Here is an 18,588-nt window from a genome sequence, read left to right on the forward strand (position 1 = left end):
TCAGTTGTTGACATTAACAGGGTGTCTCCACTATAGCCACTAGAGGGTGCAATTCATTTAAACCTACAAGCTGGAAATTAACAGTCTCAGTAGGGAGCTGGATGTGTGAGATTTTAATTGCTCATTATAAGGTGCCACGCTGAACCTGAAGTTATCTGGCAATTTAGTAACTCATAGAGTGTTTCTGCAGTATATCTTTACACTTCTGTTTACATCTGGATTATGGGTTGTGCTTTTAAATTGAAATGAAAATTGTTTACTTCTTGCTGACACAAATGTGTAACAAAATTGTTATCCACGGTTGCACACATTGCTCTAATCCAACATGATCCAAAGAAAACAGCACACTTAGCCATCTCAAAACAATTTGGGCAATCCAGCAAAACTATATGCAAATACAGAAATCTCTTAATGCTGCTTTCTTGGAACAAAGAACCTGAGTCATTTCACTGTTTGCTGGTGTCTTACAGCAAAGAGGTTCATCACATTCAATTTCTAACATTTTAGTTGCAACTCCTGGTACAAATCTGTACAAGTCTTGGCTGATCTTTATCACTGTCTATAAATTACGAATGAATTTGCACCTTTAAAACATGTAATGTAACTCACTGACTTTTAAGATCACCAAGCTTTACATTTTAGAGCATTTAATCTGCAGAATGTCCTTACCCAGGATCTACATTTATTTCACTTTTGACTTTCTTATTATGATCTACTGTTTATTTTTTCTAGGAAAATGCTTTAAAAACCTGTTGGATCAAGTGTTTCACTACTGTATATCCCGCTGCCTTCACAGGTCTGGATAAAATCTGGTGTAATACTGCCCTCAGGTGGTCCTCATAAACTCCTACTTCCAATGGAGGCAGCATCGCCTTTAGGGAAAAAGAAAAAAAAAAAACTCAACCCCTCATGTACATCAGGTACAATTTTAATGAAATGTATATTAATACTGTCTATGGTAGCATGCCCAACAGTAACTTAAAAAGCACTTAAGAGGAACCATAAATTTACAGCACAGTTCAAGAAACTCTTTCCTAGATATGGATTAATATCTCAGTCGGACAGGTGAATTATGTAACTGCCATTGTATTCACAGTATTACATAGTCAGAATTCTTCACAGGACAAGTCTGATGGCACTTGGAGACAGAAAACCTACCCCATGTTTTTTGCCTTTATTAACTTTTAAGTTTTTTGCCTTCATTGAGTTTTAAGAAAAACACTAGGGCCATGTGATCAGTTTGAGGGGTGGGAATTTGGTTCGACTGGCTTTTCCACACTCAAGCTGTTCAAAAGCTTGTGACTCACTCTGTACTGCCTTTCAGCCTCTCACCTCCTTTACATAAACTACCAAAAGATGATGGGTAAGTGCCCTTAATCTCTGTTAAATTAATGGGGATGTCAGATATACTCATTTACTCTAATTAAGGTCAAAGCTTTTATTAACATGTATGTATATTTAGTAATACTGACAATGTTAAGTTAGCTACTGCTCAGTCCTATAATAACCTCAGACAGTACTCTGAGGATTTTTTAAAACTGTTGACTGTTATTTATTTTCAACACAGACATCATATTTTGGCAGTCAGTGTTTGTATGAAGCCACCATTTAGCAATGTTTATAAAAATACACAGTTATTAACCAGTGGTTCACGACAGCTGTCAGAGTCTTGCAGAGAATATTAATGTTCATTGAGCTCTGTAAGTGCTGCAAAAGGCAGCTGAGATGCTGTCAAAGGCTGGAAAAATAACCTGCCACAAAATTTAGTTGAGTTGTTTCCAATATGTAATTTTCTCAAAGATGTTAAAGGAAAGGAATTATTATAATCTTGGGATCGTAATGCTTTGTAACATCTATCAATACATGACATACTTAACGTTGAAATTATTTTAGAGCTTCCTATATCTCACAAATCATCTGAGCCAAGCCCAACTAAATTAAACTTACATAACAAAAAATCACTGCATAATGTCCTGAGGTTGTCAATCATCTAGTCATGAATAATAGATCATCCATGTCTCATATCAGACGTATGGATCCAAACAAGTTTTTTTTTTGTTTGTTTTTATTTTGTTAATAATATTGCCTCCTCAAGGGAGATCCATGGTAGTAGTTTCAAATGTAAAACAGACACATTATGAGAGAAGACGTTAAAGTGACATGGCACAGGATAATTAGCATCATTATTCCTAATTCCACTCTTGTGTTTGTTAATGCGTTGTTGTCGGCTTCTGGTAGTTTTATCAACATAGAATTTAAAATATAAATCACATTCTGATGATGATAAAAACTTTTTTGAAAATTGTTGTGTGGGTACAAATGTCACATGGGATAAAACCATCCCGTAATGGGGGCAGCAACCCTACAGGAGGTGGCTAGAGTGGATGGAAGGTAAAATGAAAAGAGTGGTCCATTCTGAGAACTTAACAGGTTGTTGTTGTGTACTAACAAGCACAACAGACCAAGGATGTTGTCAGACTTGTATCTGCTCCCTGCAAGGTCTCACCCTACCTCTTTTTCATGAACCTGGTGTGACTCACAAACTCAAAAATATGTTTGGGGTTTTGGTGTGACCTCTGGCAGACTCACAAGTTGCCGCTGGCAAGACTCTCTCACTCTGGAAGCACTCTCTTAAAGTGACAAATGTATTTTCCTGTTATGTGCAGACAATGCCACAGCTGTCAATCCACGCCCAACACTCACCCCGCCGCAAGTAACCGAACTGGCATTGACACTTTATGGAGTTGCCGCGACTGAGATCACCACCCTGCCTAGTTATTTGGACCAGAACTTCCTTGTGGTTGACAAGGAGGGTATTAAGTATGTCCTGAAGATCATGAACTCAGAAGACAGTAAGAATGCCACGCTGCTGGAGGTGCAGACCCTCACCCTGTCCTTTCTACGCCAGCGTGGATTTCCTGCCCAGACAGCTGTGCCCACCGCCACAGGGCAGCTCATGAGTATGGAGGACATAGGTAACAAGCAAGTTCACTCTGTAGTAACATTTCAACAGGCACAGAGGTCGATGGTTAAACTAATGACTGAGGACGCCTTCTCCCATGTGAATACACAAAACTGAGTCCAGTCCAAAAAGCATACATATTTGGATCAAAACAACATCCAGCCTTTTCCATAATGTACATACAGAAGTCATGAATTGATTAATTACCATTAATTACCATGCCCATGAAGAACGGAGCGTGACACAGGAAGATCAATGTCACTTTGATATCTGCCTGCTAAGTCTGCATTTCTACATCCAGCTGTCCATTAGCTTAGCTTATCACAAAGGATGAAAGCAGGGGGAAATAGCTAGCTTGGCTCTGTCTGAAGATAACAACATACCAACACTTCTTAAGCTCAGCAGAGACTGGTGCATAACTAGTAAGGTAAGGTGCTGGTAGGTATCTTTTGACTGAGCCAGGCTATGTTTCCCGCTGCTTCCGGCCTTTGTGCTAAACTAAGATAAGCTAATTGGCTGTAACCTTATATTTATCAGATGGAGATGAGACTGGTATCAGTGTTCTTGTCCAATTCTCCACCACATAGTGAGTTTCCCAAAATGTCAGATTGTTCCGAATCACAGAGAGCTTAACTTGAATCCTCATGTGAACCCAACGGACTACAGTTAAAATCACCTTCCTTCTTAGGGTTATTTATTTTTGCAAAAAAAAAAAAAACTGTCTTTTGTCTTTACCTAGATTGAACTGAGAGAATACTTGTGCTGTTACTTCATACCGTGCAGAGGCATGTGGGTTGCTGCTACATTTCTTGAAACAGGAGGCACAGTAGCAGCTAAATCTCCATTGATGGCTTAAGGGCATTTGAGAAAAAAGAGATAGAATCACCTGCAGAATTTAGGGTGCAGCAGTAGTAAACCCTCAAGGCTTCCTGAGGTATAGACTTGTCAAGTAAGGTTGCAATAATGACATCCACTGCTGACTGCCACTGATCCTTGTTTAGAGATAGTGAGGTTTAGGCTATTAGAGAAGAATTAATTTATTAATTCTAGAAGAATAATTTAGAAGAATAATTAATTAATTTCAGAATAATATACACATAATATCATGTGTACACGTTATATGTTTGAGTTTACTGTTTAATGTAGTTTGTGTCAGGTTAATGATCTGCAGTGGTGTTTGAGGGAGGGTTGTGGAACGAGAGAGCTATCACAGCTATCTCCTCTCATGCCTTGGTATCTCTCAACAATAATACAATAGATTATCGGTTAAATGCAAAAGAAACAAGGTTACGTCCAGAGACAAAAAGGAAAACATCTTCTGGAGACTACACAACAGTGTAGCCTGAGAGAAAAGTGTCAGAGATTACACAGTTATGTAGGCCTGTATCAGCCCCTGTCCTTGATGGGGCGAGGTGCCCTGCCCCGCAAATGGTCAAGATTATTAATAAATCACAATTATCATGAATCATACGAGAATTTCCAATACAATGCATTCTTATGTACCTCGCGACACTTTTGACATTTTGTCAGAGTTTAATTACAATTCCAAACATGCCGCTCAAAGGTTTACATTTTCATTAAAAGGAAGGTTACCGTCTCCCCACACAAATCTTCAGCTATGCCGTTGTTCAAGGATGTGCGAGATACTGATGTGGGGGCAATGGCAGAGAGGAATTGAATGAGAAGCAGAAATGTGTGCGCTCGCAGGAGAAGGAGACACTGTCGACAAACGAGGTTGCATTATGTACATATATATAGCAGGCGACCTTATACGACTGACTATACTGTAGTGAGTCACATATGATGCTCTGGCCTGCTTCACAAGACTGTGAGTGTTTGCACTTTGCAATGTTTAACACTTCTGTGGGGAGACAAACAACACCACCTGTCCAGTATGAATAAACAATGCCTTTTCTAGTCTGTAATTAAATTATTACATTAATCACCATGGTAATTTCAAGTTCTAAATGAGACTAAATGAACTGAACATGTTTGTTTTTGCATCCACCCTACCTTCTTAGACTGTGGACATGGTGTTCAAACCTACTGTGTGAGGCTGTTGACCTACATCCCTGGAAAAACCATTGCAGAATCTCCAGTGACAACGCAGGATCTTTATAATGTGGGCAAGTTGGCTGCATCCATGGATAAGACATTGCAACAGGTACATTTTAAGGCCAGATTCTATTAATAGGATTTTTGGAGCAGATGGTTGATGCAGGAGGACTTACCTTCTCTACAAACTAACTTTGTCTGTCATTTGTTGCTGGTGCCAAACAGTGGGTTTTTAGAGCTTATGCATGGAAAACAGCTGCCTGCTGAGGCTGAAAAACAACACTATTAAGAGTGGTGAGAATGAACCAAATCAGTACAGCTGTGGGCTGTAAAACCAAAACAATGAGCTGGAGAGAAAGCTCCATAGAGCTGAAGGGATAATTCTCTGTGGGCTCATCACTGCAAGCAACCCCTTTCACATAAATAGTGATTATATTTAAAGCTGTGCTAATAAATATTTTCATGTGAACAATGAAAAAAAAACTTCTTTCTCAATTTTTTTCAGCTGGTATCCCCAAACCTTGATGTCTTACAACAAAAAGATTCACTTTGGAGTATGTCCAACATTCCTCTCATGGAGGGTTACCTATCAGTGATGGATGGAGACCCCCTGAAGGAAGTGATCAAAGCAGTCATTGAACAATTTAAATCACATGTGGAGCCCAAAATCAGCTCTTTCCAAAAAGGTATCAGATCAGATGACATTCTACATTCATCATGTGCTGTATTTTTTTGGTTCACTGTGAAACTTGTGTTTATGATTCTATGACTTTCTGTGTATATATGAACAGGGTGAATGCCAATCCAACCCAGTAAACCTAGAAATTCAGTTCATATTGGAGGGTTTCGCATGCCCTGTTACAGACCTCCATTTAACATTTGTGTGATTTTGAACCATGACCACTATCTTTTCATACAAAAATCATCTATAATTAATATTAATAGTGCATCACATGCAAAAGGGATGTGGTCATAAGACATTGTTTGCTAACAACCCCACAATATCAATCTAAAATGTGAAAAGTGTTGTGTTTCTGCTGCCCCCAAATGGCCAAAAAAAGTCTTGCAGGTTTAACCAGGCGTAACTTTAGCCCATAGTTTATTTGCCAAAGTTACAATCTTTCCCTAACCTTAACCATAACACAGCTGCTGTGTACTGACAGTGGCTGCTACCAGTAGTCGTCTAGCAATCTTCAGAGATTAATGGCCACACTTTGGTTTGCCTGCAACAAATGCTAGAGTTGCACAGTTAACTTCAAATAGATGCACAGTTTTTACAGGGGCAAAGGTACTAAGTGTTCTCTTGTCTTATACAGGAATAATACATGCAGACTTAAGTGACCAGAACATCCTTGTCACAGCTGTTGCCAATGGGCATCACGAGGTGTCCGGCATCCTCGACTTTTCTCTGCTTACAAATGGATGCTACGTGTTTGAAGTGGCAGTAATGATCATGTACTTAATGCTGGAGAACCCCAGTCCTTTGGACGTAGGTGGAGCAGTGTTATCAGGCTGGGAGAGCGTTATGCTGCTCAGCAATGAAGAAAGAGATTCCCTCTTCCTGCTGGTGCTCTGTCGGTTGTGCCAGTCTCTGGTTTACGGGAGGCACAATGTCAAAAAAAACCCAGACAACAAGAAATACCTCCTGGCTACAGCCAAAAATGGGACTGGGCTCCTCACTAAACTCTGGAAGCTAGGCAAGAAAGAAGTAGAAAGAAAGTGGTTCACAGATGCGAGCACATACTCATACAATTAACAAAGAAATGTTTCTCATGGTGGATGAGCATGACGTTTTACATGTTTGACCACTAGGTGATGATGACAAATCTTTTACTATTAAAGCAGCTATCTGTGGAACAGCTGTAATTGTAATCTATTTCTAGTCCTTGCCTGATCTGTTTTGAACAATTATAACTTTTTCCTTTAAACTGGAATTTTACCATATTTGACTCAAACAATATTTTACACATTACTTTTTTGGTTTCAGGATTTATAATCAATATATTTATTAATCATTGATAAATAATTGACAGATAATTTATACACCTCTGTATCTCTAGTTCATCAGAAAGAGCCCATCAACAACTTCACCACTTACCTTATGGGAAATGGCAGCAAAAAGTCTGATCCAAAATCATTTTATCATCAACATAAAAAACATTAAAACGTGTAGACTTGAGGTAGTTATTGTAGGAATCTTTTCCTACTACAGATGACTTAAAAAAAAATTCTTATGTCTTATTAGAAGTGAGAATCCCCTGAGGACTTACTAATGAAAAGTTAAACTGTATTGTTCTCATCAAATCACACACCCATGTTATGACTAAAACATTTTATTACAACATGTCATACTGACAATGGTAATGTCAATATATCCAGCCAAACTTGTGTTATTTATTGTTTTTAAATTGATATAAGCATTTTTTTTCTTTGAGTTCTGAAAAAAATTGCATGTAGATATAAATAACATTATTGTATTTATAGTTTGATTTAATTGTTCCCGCAATAAGAAGCAAAAATTAACCATCTCCCTGTAAGAAAACAGAGAACCACAGAGAAAGCTGTAGTTTCACAGAAGAAAAGGTTGAACACTAGATGGAGACATTAACCCATTTATCGCACATGATGCTATTAATGCTCCTCATGTGAATCAGCCTCTCAGACTCAGCTTCTTAAAAAAACTATAAATCCTGTCAGTTGTTTGCTTCAATAATTTTCTCTGACTGTCTTGAGAGGTTGAGGGCTGAGATGTAGAAGGACCTCATATCCCTTGATGATGCTGTATAAAGTTGTAGTTTGTGGACAAGCTTGTGAACCTCTACTGCTCCGAAAATGTCTCCAGCTTTCCATTTTTCAGAACAAAAGGGTTTTAAGTAGAGGATTAACACTGCAGTGTGAACAGGAAGATACTTAAAGGGCTTCTTTTACATATCTGAGATAATACATGGTTTAATAAATGGTTCAAGGGACAAGATCTGCCACTCTGTTTCATACCTGTCCCTTCATTTTGAGTGAAGCAGAAAGTATAGCCTGGTGGAAAAAAACTGCACAACTGCAGATGAAACTGTCACAGTAGCAGGATTTTTTTTTCTTTCACTGCATCTCACCTTCAAGCACTGCTGTGCACCACACACCTCAACCAGAACCTTATGTCAACACTCCCAACGCTATCACACTTGCACATGCGCATACACACACACTCACACACACACACGCACACACACACCCCTCATCTACCTTTCTACATTTCAACCTCCCACCTCAAAGGCACCATCTGCCCTCTGCCCCCACTGCAGCTCGCAATATGTACCTCCAGTCATGCAGAAAAAGTCACAGTGTGCGTCTGTGAATGTCTGCCCGTGTTCACGTTTGTTCCCCGTCTGTTTCCCTGTAGTTCACCAGCATTTGAGCATAGCAAGCCGAAAAAGGCATAGATCTGAACCTTTGCACTGTTTCCCTCGTAAGCCACAGTCTCTCCACTCTCTCTCTCTCTCTATCTCTCTTCAGCCTTTTCTCCTTTTGTCTTTGTAATACTTTAAATCCATGTTCCACAAATTATAGCTGAAATAGAAATGGCAACACTCAAAGGACTTAGCTTAATACACCAACCCCACTTATCAGTGCCATTAATCCTCTTGGCATTTCAAAACAGAGCACTGGGTCTACACCGCACCTTTTTTTAAAAAAAAAAAAAAAATACAGCACAGAAATTTAATTTACACTCCAAAGACCACCAATCTGCAGGCTTTTAAAGTCAGAATTTACTGTTTCAAAAATATGCTGCACCCATTGTTGAGCCTTTCGAATGGCTTTTCTTTATGTTATGTATGATGTATTTAAATATTGTGACAGCTCCTGGTGCAGTGCAGTGCAAAATATAATGAAACAGATTTGAATTACACACTCAAAAAAGAGAAAAAGCTGCTAGAGGGAGCATTTCTACCGCCCTCTCTCCAACAGTGCTGTGGGTTTGATCTGTCCACTCGCCAATCATAAGCATAAGTTTCTCCAACGACGAGTTCAGTGTTACTGATTTCCATTAAAGTATATTTCTGTGACTGCGGTTCGGCTCCTCGGGGTCATTTGTCAGATGATTTTGGACTTTTCAGGCTCTGAGCATTTCCAAGCATTACTGCAGTGAAAACATCTTCATCAATCATTGACTGGGTTCCTGAAAAGCCAGTCTACAGTCTGACTGGCTACAAATACTGACTTTGTAGAATTTGACTCGCAAAACAGAGCCCATTCATTCCAGCATAGTCAGCCGCACATTTCAAAACAAATAAACAGTATTGCCAATAATAATTAGAGTCCTTAGTCAGTGACATTATATATTCCAAATATTGAATACCAATACCCACATTTAGCTGGCACATATTGTCCTTCCTTGCATAAACTGAGATGAAAAATAAAAAAACAACAAAGTCCCACCGCCCGGATGCTTTTTTTTCAGTTGCTGTCTCTTTATTCTATTGAAAACAACTGTTAGTCTCCGTCGTTAATATGGATTCATCAGGCGCACAGCTCTCGGCCGTCTTTGCCAAGCCCCTTACTGCTGCCAAGCTGACCCGTTAGGACTAATTCACTTCATGGATCCCTGACAGACGCTCGTGTAATGCATATTAGTTTTACGCCCGGACCATCTATATTGGCCAAGATGTCAAGAGTTTGATACCGGACTAATGGGTCTCTCCCTCTATATGTTAACGAAGATGTTTCTCATCTGTTATGGTTATCGACAGTTTGGCAAAGGTCCTAAACAGGCTTTACACAAAAAATGCATGTCCATTACTTAATTATGTAGCACTCTGAGCACGCAGTTACCTGAGATTTATTGAATAGCTTTGCTTACCTAGATACCATTGTCTAAAACAAGTGAGACTGAATTATTCAAATGATTTTCTTTACCTTCTCTGCATTGAGAAATTGTCTTTATTCTTTTAATTTAGTGGCATCATTTGTATTCCAAAGACAGCATACTTAAAGGATAAAGTCACCTCTAAAGTGTGACAACTTTCTAACATAAGGCATAATCACAACAGCATCCAGCCGCTAAAATCACACAAATACAAAAGGGATGCTCCTCACAATTGGGAGTAAAGCTGAAGAAGAGACAGCGGCCTCAATTAGTAAGCTGCTGTGGTAGCTCAATGGCCTCTTCAGTCTTATCAGTTTGTTTCAGAGTGTCTGGGCTTTTGCAGACGGATGCTGGTCTCAGTCTTCTATCGCAAAGCATTCCCCCATCAGACCCACAAAACTCACCAATGGGAGAGCAAAAGAAGAAGAAGAAGCAAAAAAAAAAAAAAAAAAAAAAGCCATCAGCATGAATTCATTAAAACTTTTGCACATTATCACGTGTCGCTTTTCAGTGGACATCTCCACATTCGCTGTAACAAGCGTCATGGTGGCCTATCTGTGCTGAACAGGTGGGAAGCACAGCAGCCTCTCAGAGCTCCAACATTAGGGAGGCGTACAGAGAGGGGTGGCTAATCGATTGGACAGACCGGATTTACTGAGCTGACTGAGTCACAGGGTGACTGTGCAGCAAAGGGGATGTGTGTGTGTGTGTGTGTGTGTGGGAGGAGGAGGAAGGTGTCTGATTCCACTGAGAAATTATACCTGAATTATCAAAATAAGATCATTTTGAACTACCATACATGCTTGAGTAACTCATAATAAGTACAGGATTTTGAGTTGTAATTATTAACTGATAAAATATGACTTTACGCTATCACACCACAAATGACAAGGCAGAATTTACCTACAAGCTGTGGAGGAAGAGCAGGCAGAAAAAATGAGAACAGGTTTCCTGGAGCTTACTTGGAGAGCCAACTAGCAAGTTATTTTATCTAGCATATATATTCCTGTCCATACACTCACTTGTCACAATGACAAAACAGGAAAAAAACAGCTCAAATTTTTTGGCTTAATTCTGCAGAAAGTGAACTAGATAGGATCAGTTTCTAACAGGTAGAGAATGCATCTCGCCCACTTCTTTAATTCGCTTCACTGAATGGTGAACAAAGTGTAGTAGGAATTAGACCAGTAATGTTGATATCAATTGCATGTGTGACTATGCTGTTTATCATAATACAAATGGTCAGAATAGAAATTATTACAAGGATTTATGATGTATGAAAACATGAAAAATAAAAGGAATAGATTAAAAAAACAACAACAACAACGTGCAAATTGATAAAGATTGATTGCCACTGCAACTCTATCTCAGTCATACTCCCATTATTTTTGACAACTTGGCCAAATGGCCCATTAAGAGAGAGAGGAACAGAGAGGATGAAGAGACACCCAGGGCCCAAAAGAGATGGAAATATTTTTGGATAGTCATGATCAGGACCTAATGGGAAATTTAACTGTGGCATTGTTGGAGTGCAGTTTCTGTTTTTACCAGCCAATTTCCATGCTACATGATATAATGATCCCAAAATGCAGTACAAGCTTTTAATACTCTTGAACTCTGCTCGCAGCAGGAGGATTGATGGAGTGGGAACCTCTTGTCTCATAATATCAGCTCAATGTTGGCACGCAAGGCCCAGATTACAATGATAATATCATCTGGATCTGTACATTTTTATTTACACATTAACCTTTACAGTAGCTTTCATCTCATTTATTTCTATGCAAGCGAGGTGGGAAACAGCATTTCAGTGGTGCATTCTGGTATTTGTTTAGTCCTTCTTGCAGTTTTACATGGATGGGAATATTACTGATGATCAAGAAGGTCAAAGCTATTGTGGGTTAAGCATTTGAAATAAAACAGTTTGATTTAAAAAGCTTTTCAGCAACAAATCAAATAATGTAGTAAACATAATCCATCTGGCAACAGGAAGGTAAAAAAAATGTATCTACATACCATTTACTTTCCAGAGATAATAAGTGTTTATTTTTTTGTACTTTTCTCAAGTTTTCTCTGTCCTGTGATTCACATTCTTGACACTGTCTGACTTGATGGTGTTGTGATCCCGTTCCACCCACGCAGCAAATATATAGCTGAACTCAGAATATAAAAATGTACACTATGTCTGACTCTTAAAGATAGTTTCAGACACCCCCGCATGCCTTACAGCCATACGCTGGACACACAACTCTCTAGTCAACTCTAGTCAATTCGGCATGTCTTGAAAAAGTCAACTCTTTCAGTAGCACTGCGGGATTTGTTAAACACATTTGCAGTAATACGAGCATTTAGACATTTTAGATAACACATATCAACTTGATCTTATAACAAAAGAGCTAAAGAGACAAAAAAACTAAATAAAAAAAAAAACACTCTCGCTCTCTGATTTTCTGAGGGTTGTTGCTTAAAAGAAGCCATCAGCTTTGGGAAAAGAACTGATAGAACAAAAGGTTTGAATTTTGTGCAGGCTGCGCACTGCAAAGCTGCTGAGCGTAAGAGAGATGAAGAAGTGTTTGTTGCTGGTTTCTGTCAGTGCTAAGAAAGTGATGATGCAAACTTGCAGTCTGAACACTATGTCTAATTATGGTAATTAGAGATACATGGGAGATAATACAGACATTTTTACATAACAGAGTTTTCACTGGCTCATCATGAGGCTGTGGTGCCAGGGTAGTTTGATGTTGTTGCTTATCTTGGTGATTTACTTGGAATTTTGTATTTCACAGAACAACTAGAAACATAGTAGTGAATGTGGTATTACAAGATGGGATGGACTGGGGCTTGCTGGTTAGCATGCTAACCTAAGTGGAAAAAGTGCAGCCTTTCTTCTAGACTGGTAAGCAAACAGCTGTTAATGCTAATGTTGGCTATGTAGCAATAGCAAAAAATTACATACAACACCTTTAAGTTCAACACCAAAACATTGTTTCATACTTTCTCTGTTGATGGAAGCAAAACTGTCCATTCTGGTCACTCACTCCCCCATTTCCTGTCTTCTTTTCCTTGTTATCTAGTGAGATGATGAGTGGATATTAAGGGCCAAGTAGAAGCAAGCTTTGCTGAAGACAAATACACCCTGTAAGACATTTACATTCCCCTCCAAGCGCTGCTAATTTTTTTTTCTCTGTCTGACACTGACATCATGCACAGCACAGCTCAAGTTGAGAGACATGTTCAACTTGGAGTGCCAAGGGCAGTGACCCAAAACCTGACGCGTCCAAAATGCGAAGAAATGCAAGATTGGAGGAGACGCATGTCTGCTACAAACAAGGGCAAAAGCAGGGTGAGAAAGTGAAGTGGGAGAGTGAAAGACGGCTGGAGCATCCTGCACCCTCCAGAATTTCAGGTCATTAACCAGCTTGTCTCAGGTGGTTTTAGCCAGACTACGTAGGAGGAGAGAGAGAGGCCTCGTCATCTTTCTGCTCATACTGAAATACTGAAAGGGGGGGGGGGCTGCAGAGTTGTTCTGCAGGCCAAAGGAAGTTGATTTACATGGTGATGCTTTTTTTATAGACAAAAGTGGCAGGTACCTCTGTGTTACACTAACACCGTGATCAAGGTTGAAATGAGTTAAGTCATAGTAATCTGACTTTCCCAAAGTGTTGGATGCAGTACTCCAGTCCAAGTAAAAGTGTTACAAGTAAAAGTCCTGGATTAAGAGCTTTACCTTTTTTTATTTTTTTATTTATTTATTTTTTTTGACAGTGAGAGAGAGACAGGAAACGCAGAGAGAGAGTAGGGGAGTGACACGCAGCAAGGGTCCAGCCAGATCAGGAGTCAAACTGGGGACTAGCTACTCTGGGCACCAAGGCCCATGCAGTATGCACACTAACCTTTCGGCTATGGCACCCCGGAATTTTGCTAATTTTAAGGCTAACTGCAAACTAGAAGCACAAACTGGGGCTACAGTGTTCTGCTCTTTGTAGTCATCTCAGAAGCCGCTACCACAGTCAGGGGGTTAAATGCATGAAAGAGACCATGGACTCTAGCCCATTTTGTCAAGGTTATGTTCAAGTTCAAAACCACATTTGAACAGAAAATGTTGTTTTTAAACTTAATATTAACTTAGTTGGAAAACTTTCCTGTATCAGCATCATATGCCAACAGAAATCTATGTTATTAGATGCACAGGGCAAAAGCAAATAAACAAACAAAATTAGCCTGTAGAGATCTTCTCGAGTTAAGACACAGTGGTATTATCAGCAAAATGTACCTTATGTAATTATTTTGATTATGGCCTCATTCAGTGTGTTATTATATGGGTTATTATTCCAGATGCACTAACATATAAAAAGCTCTATGCTTTCAAAGTACTTTGGGCATAACAGTGTACGATCATCATATTTTATAAGGTGAACTTATGTTTTGCCTATAAAATCACAACCTGCAAAGTAACTAGTAGCTGTCAGATAAATATTCTTCAAAACCGTACTAAACTGCAGTACTTGAGTAAATGAACTTGGTCACTTTCCACCACTGCTTATTCAAGACCCCAGGTTTGCATGAGGTCTTCAAGTGTACATCGGAGATTGTGTGCAAGCCTACAGGCTAATAATACAGTAAATGCAGCTCTGATTAATTTACAGTGACTCAACTCAAGCTCTGTTTTGTGCTGTGTTGCCACAGCTGTTTCTCTGTCACCACAAGAAAAAACATTTTTTATTTTTTCCCCCACCTCCAGCCATTCCGCTTTTTTATTAAACTCGCTGCTTTGCATCTGTTTTATGTCATGAGGTAAGTGGTGAGTGTGCAGAATAAAAACACCACAAAGTAACTACATTAAAGAATTTACAGGAAGGAGTAATTCAAAAGAGCCTAGCTCTTAATCCAGTCTTCCTTAACTCAATCTAACTTCGTTTGAAGTGTTTACATGACAATTATCTATCATCTCCCTGAGGTTGTAACTGCATCATTAGAGTGAATGTAAACAAATTTTGTGATTCAGTAGACTCACAATTGACTGTAACGTGAGGTGTGGGCCATTCAGAACAGATTATGCAAGTCGAGCACAGTTCAGCACGTTCAAACTGATGTGTGTGTGTGTGTGTGTGTGTGTGTTTGTAGGTACAGTAGGTGGCTGTGTGGGTGGGTCAGCATGTGAATGCCTGTGTGTATGTATGTGAATATGGCTCGCTGTCGGTGTAGGTGGGTCAGCATGTGCGGTATGATGGAGTGAGTGCGCTTGTGTGTGTGACTACTGCATGACCGGGTGGACAGTTAGATATACAAACAGGCTGTCATTCTGGACGGCAGCCCGCGAGCTTCGCTGGGAGATTTGGTACAGAGAGAAACTGGAATTAAGAATCATTATATGAAAATCGAAGAGTAACAACACTAATCCAAAAAGTTCTTCTGGGAGAGAGAGAGGGGGAAAAAAAAGGCAGAATGTCTTCCCCTATTTTAAATCCCATAGCTGAAAGTATGTTTATCTCCCTCCCTTTTTGACAAATGACATCCATTAAAAGAAAAGTTGAGAAATTAAGGGAAAAGCTGAGGGGAAAAAGCTATTTTACTGAAACAATAAAGTAATGTAAAACTGTGCAGGGTGGCAGGAGCAGTTAAGCCAACAGAAAGCTTTTGCCAACAGTCCATAATATTTAGTCTCTGTCAAAGGCCCTCTGTTTTTAGATAAAATGGACTTTTAATTCAACATGTAATTTCCAGTAATTCTGCAAAATCTCCTCACTCTTTGAGGAGAGAAATTGAGGTGACGCGGGGTTGATTTTTGTTTCCCAGCTGTTGGCGAGATTGGGGAGGAAACAGAATCAAGACGCTTTTCATATTTGCTGTTGTTGTTCATTAGTTTTTCAGCACTCATAATAGGGAACATAATATTTTGATTCTCTTCTGTATTAATTTGGAGATCTAAGGCATTTCCACCCCGGGACATGTGTTTCTGTTAAGAGCCTTGATGTGATGTTTGGCTGTGCGCGTGTGCGATTACAGCCACATATGTGTGCATGTGTTTACAGATAGATAGTCTGAGAGTAAATGGCACTGGAGACGGAGACGGAAAGAACGCACCACAGTGGGGGAAAAGATGGCAAGAGATTAGAAAATGAAGCGAGTGAGTGGGAGGTGTGGACATCTAAACTGTGAATCATTGGAAAGGCGTGAGGGGAGGGTCAGTGTGACCCCTGATGACCCTTCACACCCATTCGCATGATGCAAAATCCCTCTGAGGTCTGTTGTTGGCCTTACTCGCTTTTCCATTCAGCCAACATCAGAAAACGCTGCATACCCACGAGGCTCTCCTACGAGCTGCAGCCCAGATCAGTCAGCTTTGGCTCCACAGCACCCTCTGAACTACAAATAATGTCCATCATAGAAAGAGAGAGGCTTAATGTTGTATTGGTGTTTTGAGAGTTTTCTCTTACAATAAGTGAAAACACATGGAGTCAGATCTCTAAATGTGGAGGCTCAGGTCAAAATTTCATTTAAACTAGACAAATGTAGAAGAAAATAGCCAGAAAACAATGAAAAGTTATGCAAGGTTGAATTAGTCAGAGATTCCCCCCAAAAAACCTCACAGATTCATCATAGTTTAAGGACATTTAAATTTTTGAGTGTGATTGTTGGAGGGAATCTACTCTACAAATCCAAACACAGCTCTTAAAGCCTGATCCAGTAGCAGGTTCAGAGGTCCTTCATTCTCGTGGTTGCAATAATAAACACATGGTAGACCAACTGTGGTCATGGTTAAAACAATCAATGCTGACAGGAAACAATGTTTTGTCAAAGCATCCATCCACATCGACTTCCTGTCTATGCTGATTTTGTTGCTTTGTAACATCACCTGGCTTCCTCCTTTGCTTGCGTCCACGCTTGCTATGTCCACGAGAAGGCTTTGTCACTTGAATGCAGCCACGTCACGTTGTCACGTTGCTGAAAAGACTGATGCTTTCTGACTTGACTGCAGGATGTTGCCTAATAATTAAACATATGGGTCAGAATAAGCTGTTTGTATACAACAACCTAATGGGTCATTTTTTATGGGAAGACAGTTTCTTGTATCCAGCAACGTTCCTATTGCCAATGACCTTCACTTTCCTTCTGGCTCTTAGTCGTTCTGCTTTTTAATGTGAGGCTGTTTTTGCTTCTCATTCTGAGCCTGTTTCTGTTTCTGAGTTTGTCTGTTCAAGAGATTATTTTCTGCTCCTGAGCCCGACCTTGTAACTTTGCCTCTTTCAGACTCAGCTCCTCTCCTAGTCAGACCAATTTTGTCTGGGCTTGTCTCTTCTGACTTTCACCTCCAATGATAAATGCAAAAAAAAAAAGAGAGGTTTATCTCACAGGATATATTATTTACTGTGTCAGGGCAATTAAGATAATGTGACCACTTAAAAAAAAACAACAAAAACAACAACACGTTATTAATGGTCTTGAACTCATCTAAACTTTTTGGCTCTGTTTATGTGGTGGTATGCATAAAATCTTGCCCCTGTAGCATCCAAGTATGCTAAAACACCCACCAAACACTGTGTGACATAGATCTGCTACTGCACCACCTATAAAAAAAGATTCTCCACTCTCAGCCTCTGCTGATAGACAGAGGAGGAGAGAACTGTGGGAAAAGAGGTCAGAGGCGTTGTTTTGGCTGCATACAGCAGCTCCATAAATCAGAGGCTGTATAAACTGGCTTTGCAGACAGAAGGACACAGAGATATCTGTTGGCCCGCTGGAGCCCAAGCAGGCAAAACAGAAACAGGTTCTGTGTTTATGTGAGGCTGCTTGAGTGTGTGTGTGTGCGTTCATGTAGTTGTTTTTATGTTTAAACATGCTTGTACATGTACATATGTATACTTAATTTCCCTACAGGGATCATTAAATCTCAGATGGGCTTATCTTATGTGTGCAATGTGGATGCTTTGCATTATGCATGCAAACGTGCGTGTGTATTTGTGTGTATGTTTATGTAAGTCTGTTTAAATGTGGATGATCTAAGAACCCCCCCGTCCACCCTCAGGTCAAACAAAATATTGATAGCACAATATTAAAAAAAAGATAATATTAATATATTAATGGGTTTTGTCACTCTTCTTATTATTTGTCATAATTCAGTGCTTAAGTTTTAGGACTACAGTTCCCATAATACCTTGAAAAATGTAAACAGGAAGTATAATGTTGCAGTGGAGTCAGTTAGTTGCTGCAGGCTACAACTAGAGCCCATTTTAAGAAAATAAATGACTACATTTGGCACATTTGACAGAAATGTATCCCAAATTAGCTTTTAGCTGTTTGCAATGCAGCAGTAGGGATACAGGCTACTATGACTGGATTACAATGGTACTGAAGACAACTCCAAAATGTAATGATTGTTAGCCAAGTTCTGGAGTTATAAAGGATCTTTGTTCCATGATTTCCAAGTGGATTTATGGCCATTCATCCTCCATGGACATAGAAGATAATGATATCTGCAGAAATGTAAGTTACACTGAATGACTTAAATGTCTGTCATGTCTGTGTGGTTAGATCTGACTGAGTTATGACTCTGAGAAAGAGCATGAATTTTGCCACAAATTGATCCATCACTGAATATTTGCTTGCGTACAAGGTACGACTCAAAGTACATTTGAATGTATTCACTATATTTGTGAAGGTTAGAGACTGAGTTCAAAATTCCCCCAGATTTTTCAGTTCTCACACACAAACAGCA

At 39.5% G+C, this 18,588-nt stretch overlaps 1 protein-coding gene across 1 annotated transcript; it reads left to right on the plus strand.

Annotated features, from left to right (window-relative positions):
- Window positions 1–1,239: 1,239 nt before the first annotated feature.
- On the plus strand, window positions 1,240–7,977 carry LOC108881232 (hydroxylysine kinase). The gene is made up of 5 exons (XM_018673092.2): window positions 1,240–1,363; window positions 2,667–2,975; window positions 4,984–5,126; window positions 5,523–5,703; window positions 6,334–7,977. The coding sequence occupies exons 1-5, from the start codon at window positions 1,357–1,359 to the stop codon at window positions 6,771–6,773; spliced, it is 1,080 nt and encodes a 359-aa protein (XP_018528608.1). The 5' UTR covers window positions 1,240–1,356; the 3' UTR covers window positions 6,774–7,977.
- Window positions 7,978–18,588: the final 10,611 nt, after the last annotated feature.

Source organism: Lates calcarifer, linkage group LG17 (genome assembly GCF_001640805.2).
Source record: "Lates calcarifer isolate ASB-BC8 linkage group LG17, TLL_Latcal_v3, whole genome shotgun sequence".
NCBI classification, from domain to species: Eukaryota; Metazoa; Chordata; class Actinopteri; family Centropomidae; genus Lates; species Lates calcarifer.